This window comes from Lycorma delicatula, chromosome 1 (genome assembly GCF_047948215.1).
Source record: "Lycorma delicatula isolate Av1 chromosome 1, ASM4794821v1, whole genome shotgun sequence".
Classification (NCBI taxonomy): Eukaryota; Metazoa; Arthropoda; class Insecta; order Hemiptera; family Fulgoridae; genus Lycorma; species Lycorma delicatula.
In genome coordinates this window covers 293,551,124-293,559,729 of record NC_134455.1, presented here as the reverse complement: position 1 = coordinate 293,559,729, position 8,606 = coordinate 293,551,124, and the positions used below count along the sequence as shown (strand labels likewise).

The window sequence follows — 8,606 nt, the reverse complement described above, 5'->3', positions numbered from 1 at the left end:
ATGCTCTTTGAATTTTTCCTAAAAAATGTATCCATTCCATTATTTGATGTTAAATACTTCGACTCAAGTCCTTCACAAAAAGTAAGTCCCCTTCAACAAGCCATAACTCTCTTTGTATTGGACTTAGAGCACTCATAAAAAAGCCAATTTCTTTGTTTTTCTATAAGCTTCACTTCTGCTCCTCACATCTTTTTTGAAATGAACATATACTCACAAAGATACTTCAAGCAAGGATTTATGTTCAGAAGTGTAACCAAGTTTATACACACATGCATACTAATAATATTTCATATACAGTATCGTACAGTTTAACAAAAAAAAATTAAGAAGTTTCATAAAACTTGAGGGGAATTATGATTACTGGTTTTTCGTATAAAAAAATATTCATAACTTTTATTTTGTGAAAGATGTACAAAAAATGTACACATTTTTTTACAAAAAGTGTTACATTAAAAATATAATTCTAATCTCTTAGGTTTATGCGATTTGTTTTTTTTATTCGTAATGCATCATTTCTTTTTATATTAAATTTATATTATAAATTATGTTAAATTTTACAAAATTTTAAGAGCTTAAAAAATGAGTGATATTAGAAAAGGTTATGACAGACAAAGAAGCAATCGAACGTAAGTGAACATCATTTAGTTACCAAAATCAATTACTCTTAACATCTTTAAAACATAAGCATCCATATAGAAAAAAATTAGGAACGTCTTTGTGTTCGTTCTTGATTGATGAACTGCCTCCTCCTTCTGCACAGTCTGTTGTTGAATCATCAATACATACACAAGAATATATTGAGGAAAATGGTAGGATGTATTATTAAGCAAATAATTTATGGTTTTTAATATTTTCAGGTAAAGATCAACCATATTCAAAAAAGTGGTTTATGTTAAAAAAAACATTTTTTAATAAATATCTTATAAATAGATTGGATCAATTTGGTCTTCATAATTTTTAGTCTGCAAAAGCATGAATCAACAAAAATTTATATTGATACCTATAGAAACACCTTTCATGCAAAAATAAACAAAATATAGAAATCCAGTAAATCCTTTAAGTTTTTTAAATTTTTACCACCGTAAACTCAAAATTATAAATTGTTTATAGCTGTTATCTATTTAACTAAAAAATTAATTTTTTGTTTTTATGCTAATCTAAAATAACTTCTCCAAGTAATTTTCTGTCGCCTAAAAAACAAAATGGGCTTCAATTATTCTTTTAAAATTAAAGATAAATAAATTTGGTGGTGTTGCACAAATAGTATCCCAAAGGCATCTGCTGTAACTGATTTTTAAGCAGTAATTTTACTTGCAGAAATAGGATAATTTACTGATAAACTTGAATGCAAATATCCACCACTACAACTCCAGATCAGTTGTCCTGATATCATAGGAAACAGATATCAGACAATGGTCTGAATTCAACAAATGGCAACAGCAAACCATTTTCAAGTGAAGCCAAACCATGGTACCAACACTACATAATCTACATTACATTTATAAAACGTCTATGCTTGTTCAATACTACTTTAGGATTAAATATTAATATCAGCTTTTGTGTAGGTATTTAGACATTGACATAACTGTGTGTGCATTTTAAAAAAAAAAAAAAAAAAAAATGGTTAGCCACAAATGTGAATTTTATTCTAGTTACTGGTGTTCCATATAACATTAACAAAATTACTTTCTGCAGTGGCTGTGCTTATTTCATTTGCATTTTCTATTTTTATTTATTTTTTTTTACAGAACTGCAAATAAATAACATAATCTATTCTACTGAAACTTGAAAAATGAAGTTATTTAAATTTATACATTTGAAATATAGCAATGTCTTAACTTCAAATTCTTACCAGTAACCCTCTCAACAAAAATAGGTTTGGCAGTTACTATGCATTTTTCTAAAAAAAAAGTAATAGGATACAAATTTAAAGCACCTCCAATTTTAGTAAAACCTTTTTTCATTTATTTGTTCACTTTAGCAACAAATTTCAGCAATTTAAATTAAAAAAATTAAAATTTAAATTTCAGCAATTAAACAGAACTGTAATTAAACTTCAAAGAAAAATTGTGAAACTTCCTTCATTTTAAGATACAATTTTTTGTGATTTATTTAACTGCTGAACTTTAGTAAATAAAAATAAAGCAAATAAAATTTCAAACATTTTCATATGAAATACTCTTCAGAAATTTTGCCTTCAAGGTACTAAGCTATTACTGATATACATAAGAAAAGTGGATAGTCAAGCACATAACATGATAAATAAAAAATTCTGTGCCAAATTTTAGGCATGGTGAAGCAGCATTCTTCCACTGTGAATTTTATTGCTTTCTTTCAGAGTGAACTGGTAGACCCCGTGACTAAAGATAATGTCAAATTTCAACTTTGCTACTGCTTAACAATAAAACTGAAAAAAGTACACTCACGCATATAACCATTTATCAGTTTATAAACAATTTCTAAACCTCATAATTTCACTTCCATTTTTTTTATGTTATGTACAGAAAAAATTTAGTATTTTAGTTTGTAGTTCTAATTAAAGTAATTGCATCTTCATGCTGGTGTACTAAAACATGTGCAGTCAATAACAGTTTTTACTTGGAAAGAAAACAACTGATTAAGAATAATACTGCTGTAAGATGGAAGTTTGATGATGATTGTACCATTTCTCTATAATGTTACCATTACAAATGCACTACAGATAGTAAACATACTTCATTGTCAGACAGAATTATGGGAGGTTATGATAAAGAAGTACTTGAAAACAAATACTCCATTCCTGGCATATTAGAAGAAATGGTTTCCTATTAGAATCATTATTAAACCAAACATACTATTGAACATCAGCATGCCAGATCTACTAAAATGCAGATGTTCAGCCTCGAAAATTAAAACCTGCATTCTCCCCCTAGTGGTATATTGTTAAGATCAAGGGAAAGTCATTAACAGATTGCACAACAGAGCCCACTTACTAATAATGGTAAAAACAACTGAAGCAGATATATGCACATAATTCTGTATTTGTTAAAAAAAGTTCCATAAATATAAATAATTCTTAGAGATTTTGTTTTTATTGTAAAAAGGTTATAAATAACTAATGTATTTATTATCTAGTAATTAGATAAATACTACTAAAAAAAGATTGTTTTTTATTATTACAAAAAAATAAAAATTATAAATTAAAAATGAAACTATGATTGTATGGAACGTAATACCCATTCATGCTTGTCTGCTTATAATTAGATTGTCTGTCACATATCTACTTGGTCTGCGTAAGTTCTCATCTTGTTCTTGTACACTTGTATATATTAACTTGCATATTTAAAATTAATAAAAAAAACACAGAATGCCATTAAATGTGAGCTGTGATTGGATTTCCTTACACTAGAAACATGACTGTGCGATATTCATCGTCAATTCAAGGAAGTTTACAGATGTAATACATGAATCATCAGTATTATAGCAATAGTCAAAATTTTAACATATGAAGAGAACATCATGATGATGAAACTTGTCTCCCATCTGTCATTATGGATCATGCTGATGAATTCATCAAACACATTCAGTACATCACACTTGATGAAAATTCTTTATTTGTTTGAAATATTTAATTTGTCTTATGCCATTATCCACTAACACTATTAATTTTAAGGAAACATTTATGCAAGGTGGCTCCTTAGAAAATTAGTGAATTCAAAAAAAAATAAAAAATAAATAAACTGAGTACTCATAAAATTTTTGATCATCTAGCCTACAACTCCTGATCTTGTAGCTATCAATCTCAATAAACTGGTAGTGAAGGAATATTAACTGGGAATAAAGAAACTTGTCAGATTGTATAAAAGTAGCTTAAGGAAAGTTTATGTGAAATAAAAAATTTTATTGTGTTTTTTGTCATAAGATGTGGACATAAAATATCCATATTTAATCTCTTCTTTTTTTTTGAATACTGAACTAACATTTAACCCTATCAACTTTCCCAACATACAAATGCCTCCTATCATATAATCATGTTGCCTTGAAATATTTTTATGAATGTATTATTCTCTCTCTCGCTCTCTCTCTGACAAATATGGTTTTTGAGTTTTTTCCTTTAAACACAGCTATTCTATTTAGCAATATTATAGAAAAAAATATGGTATCTTATCATTTAAGGAGAATATTTTTATTATCAAAAATTTCATAAAAATACTTATATCTACAGCTTTGCACAATGTTAAAAAAAGAAGCTTTTCATACTGAAAATGGTTTAGTAATTAGTTAAAATCCAAGTATATTTCTTAGTATCTTTTGAAAACTAGTACAAAATAATTATAAATATAACTATCAAAGAAAATTTCATTAATAATAAGAATTTTATTTTGTGTTACAGCATTTACTGAAATGTTCTCTTTATATATGTAAATATAAAACCATTAACAGAAAAATGTTTACAGTATTAGATATACAGCTCCATACATAATGAATATCTATCAATAAAAAAAAATTATTCCTATGTATTAACTTACTTTGGCTGAAAAAGTTAACTGTTCAACTATTAATATTTGCAGACACACTATTTTTTTTTTCTTCAGTCATTTGACTGGTTTGATGCAGAGCTCTCCAAGATTCCCTATCTAGTGCTAGTCGTTTCATTTCGGTATACCCCCTACATCCTACATCCCTAACAATTTGTTTTACATATTCCAAATGTTGCCTGCCTACACAATTGTTTCCTTCTACCTGTCCCTCCAATATTAACTATTCCAGGATGCCTTAATATGTGGCCTATAAGTCTCTCTTCTTTTAGCTATATTTTTCCAAATGCTTCTTTCTTCATCTATTTGCCGCAACACCTCTTCATTTGTCACTTTATCCACCCATCTGATTTTTAACATTCTCCTATAGCACCACATTTCAAAAGCTTCTAATCTTTTCATCTAGATACTCCGATTGTCCAACTTTCACTTCCATATAAAGTGACACTCCAAACATATACTTTCAAAAATCTTTTCCTGACATTTAAATTAATAAATGACACACTATTACACCTCTTCAAAAACACAATCAATAATTTTCTGTTAACTACTGAAAAAGCATGAATTTAACAGACTCTTTCCTCTAATAAAAATAGTAGCATTTTATGAGAACAGAACAGTTTTTAATTTGGTATAAAATTACTTTTTAGAACACTATTATATAAAAATTGACAGATCTCAGGTGTTCATTTCTTTCAGTAGCTAAAAAACATCTTGCAGGATATGCAGTTGTTAAAGTGCTGAAGTTTGTATACATGATAAATGATTAAAAACTGACAAAATATAACTGCTTTATTGTAACATAAAAGAATTTTCAAATACAAGAATTTAAAAGAAAGATTAACAATTTACCTAAAAATTTATCCAAATTTTTACAAATAATTAATTAATAAATAATGCTGATGAACATTTGATATTTTAATAGTCCAAGATCCAAAGTGGCATTTATCCAATTTTTTTAACATGAATTTTTATATGGTTACTAATTAAAAAATGACAATTCTAAATCTAAAACATCTTATAAACCACAAAAAAAAAATAATTTTAAAGAGGCCTCAACTCTACTTGAGTCTGATCAACATCAAAAACTTTTAAGGTGGTGTAAATTAAGTCTGTAATCTTATATAAGGTGGGATATATTTTTGAGATAAAAAAAAATACAACAAACATATAAGTACATAACAATGTATAAAATGCAATATGTGAGAACACCCCAACAATTCAGAGAAAAGTTTTAGTAGAGAGGGGTAAATTTTTCAGTATCAGATATGCAGCTTCAACTTTATGAATTAATAACATTATCTGTTAATAAAAAAAAAAATTACTCCTTCATTTTAACTTATTTTGGCTAAAAAAGCTATTAATATCTGCGACACACTATTGTACCCTTTCATAAACAAAATCAATTTTTTTTTAACCACGAAAAAGCATGTATTTAACAGACTTGTGTAAATTTATTGAACTGATTTTGAAAACCTTCATCCTGAAACCTAGACTGAAAGAACTTTCAGTGTGAAATGAAATTTCCAAGGGTTTTAATGAGCAATATGAAGGAAAATGAGAAGACATTTGGTGAGAAATATAAATATAAGAGATGATGAAAGAGGATAGTGTAAAGAACAGAGTTGAGGGAATGAGTCTGTAATGGAATGGACATGTTAAAAAGAAGGAAAAGGCTATCCAGAGTAGTGGAAGAACTACAGATGGATGGAAGATCCAGAGCATCTCCAAATGTGATATGGAAAGACGGATTAAAAAAAGCAAGGAGGAAACAGGATAACATCTGGTGACATATGGGACAGGAGAAATGAAGGGAGGATGGAAAATGTTGAGATTATGTACACCCAGACCCACCCAGCATGGCTAAAATGGAACAGGGTAGGTGGGTGTGTATGTATATAGTTACGATAATACTTTAACAAAAAGACAATTTTTATATACATTTTTATTTTTATTGACAATATTTTATTTTCAGTAGTAAGATATGTTGAAATGCTTATTTAAATACAAGATAATGCTTACTAAAATACAAGGAAATTGCACCAAGTCCACAAGGACAAGCGCTTCAAAGCAACAATAGATTTAAATTTCAATTACCAAAATTAGACCAAATAAAGATAATCGGAAATCAAATAATTAAATTTCAGAACTGTTACAACAATTCTACAATCAGCTGAAGATTTGATTCAGTATTGAGTGTACATTTTCTTTCCTTTTAGCCATAAATAAAAGAAAAATCTAGAGGCTGTATACGTAATGGTAAAATTTTAAACGAGAATCATGACAGAAATCACACATCTTGAAAAATATCAAAAAGGAAAAATAATTTATAGTGGTTTATGGAACAGCTCATTCCAAAATAAGAAATTTTACAAATTTAATGAATAAGTTGACTGTTGCAACTCTAGAGGTTAAATCTTGTTTGCAGGTACTGGATATAGTTTCTAGTTTTATTTATAAAACTTCATGATCTCTGAAAGCAACTCTTAAGAAAAATTAACTCAGGCAGATCAAAACAAAATGTCACTGAAAATATTAATAAAATATCAGCAATTTAATTTCTTCAGTTTTATTTAACTGGTAATATTTTTTACTAATCTTAATAACTATACAATTATTTTTCATTAAAAAAGCTCTCAGTTCTTAAAACAAGCTTATGCACATTTGTTTGACTCATTATAAAGTTATTTTCATAGTCTTTAATTTATGTAAATAAAAAAAATTTAGAATGAGAATTTAATAATTTTAATCAGTTCCCTTTGACATAAGGATAAAAATAAATTTTTATTAATTTTTAAGTGGTGTTGTTTGGACAATTATCAACTTTGGAATTAGACTCTTCATTTATTTTGTAACTAAAAAAGTAAAAGAAAATGTACCCTTTTCCTTACAGATCACTAAAAACAAAACACAGAACTACATGTTTATTTATTTTATCATCAAGGTCATTATGAAAATATTTTATCATCATATGCTACATATTATCCTTACAGCTTTATGAAAATAGTTTTTGTTTTTGTGTTTTGTCAGCATTATCAATTTCTTTCATTACTATAATTATTCATTATCTGATCAACAGCAGTATGTACTGAGTGTTAGAGCAAGAAGTATAATTCTTATTAAATTTATTGGCTACTTATGTAAGTAATACGCACATTTTTTAACCTCACTCATGCTGTAGTGTCTATATATAAGTAGAATAATTTATAATTATAAAATATATAAAATTAAATAGAAAGTATATATATTGGGTAAAACATTATTTCAACCTACAAAAAGGTTGTAAAGTCAATAATGAAATGACATTAAAGAACTAACAATATTTTAATTTGTATAATATAAAATGGTTTTAAAAGTTTATTTATTTCACAATGTTCACAATAACTAAAATTTGAAAGCATCAAAACAAATTTATTTAGGAAGCAGTTTCTATTATTACAATAATCAGAAAGAGATTTCTGTAAAATTTGTAATACATAATAAGAATTAAAACTGCTTAATTTTATTTAAATATTCTACAAATTAAAAAAATAATGATAATAACCCTGCTTAAAACCATTTTATAAATGAAATTAATTTTGGAATATAAAAACCATACAAATATTATAATAATTAACATATAATCACAACATGAAAAGAAAATTAAAATGTATTTTAAAATTAAAATGGAGATAAAAAATTCTTCAATTAATCATAATAAATTATAAGCATTTATATTTTTTTTAAATACAGATCCTGACAGTTAAATATGAACAGAAATCCATTTTTTTTTTATTAACTGAAACAATGATGTCTGATAAACTTATGCATATATACATACACACATGTATATTATATATATATATATATATATATATGTTTACCTGGACTGAAAATAATCTTATGAGAAGTATGGTAAAAATCATTAAAACTTTATTATGCAGCTCTGTATACTGAAATAGAATTTCATTCAAAAATATTTTTTTATTGCTGAAAGAATTATATTGTGTTATATGAGCTGCAACCTTCTCCACCATCATTAACATTCACTTCAGAAACGACAGATAGCCCTAAAAATAAATACATAAATAATTAATAACACTAGATTCC

At 26.6% G+C, this 8,606-nt stretch overlaps 1 protein-coding gene across 2 annotated transcripts in view; it reads right to left on the bottom strand.

The window, feature by feature from the left end:
* Positions 1-5,295: 5,295 nt before the first annotated feature.
* Positions 5,296-8,606, bottom strand: part of LOC142332842 (uncharacterized) — a 103,055-nt gene continuing 99,744 nt past the window's right edge. For both annotated transcript variants that reach the window (XM_075379487.1, XM_075379494.1), the window contains one exon: positions 5,296-8,566. In XM_075379487.1, the coding sequence (XP_075235602.1) occupies positions 8,496-8,566 (71 nt within the window). In that variant the 3' untranslated portion in view covers positions 5,296-8,495. The remainder of the gene's footprint in view (positions 8,567-8,606) is intronic.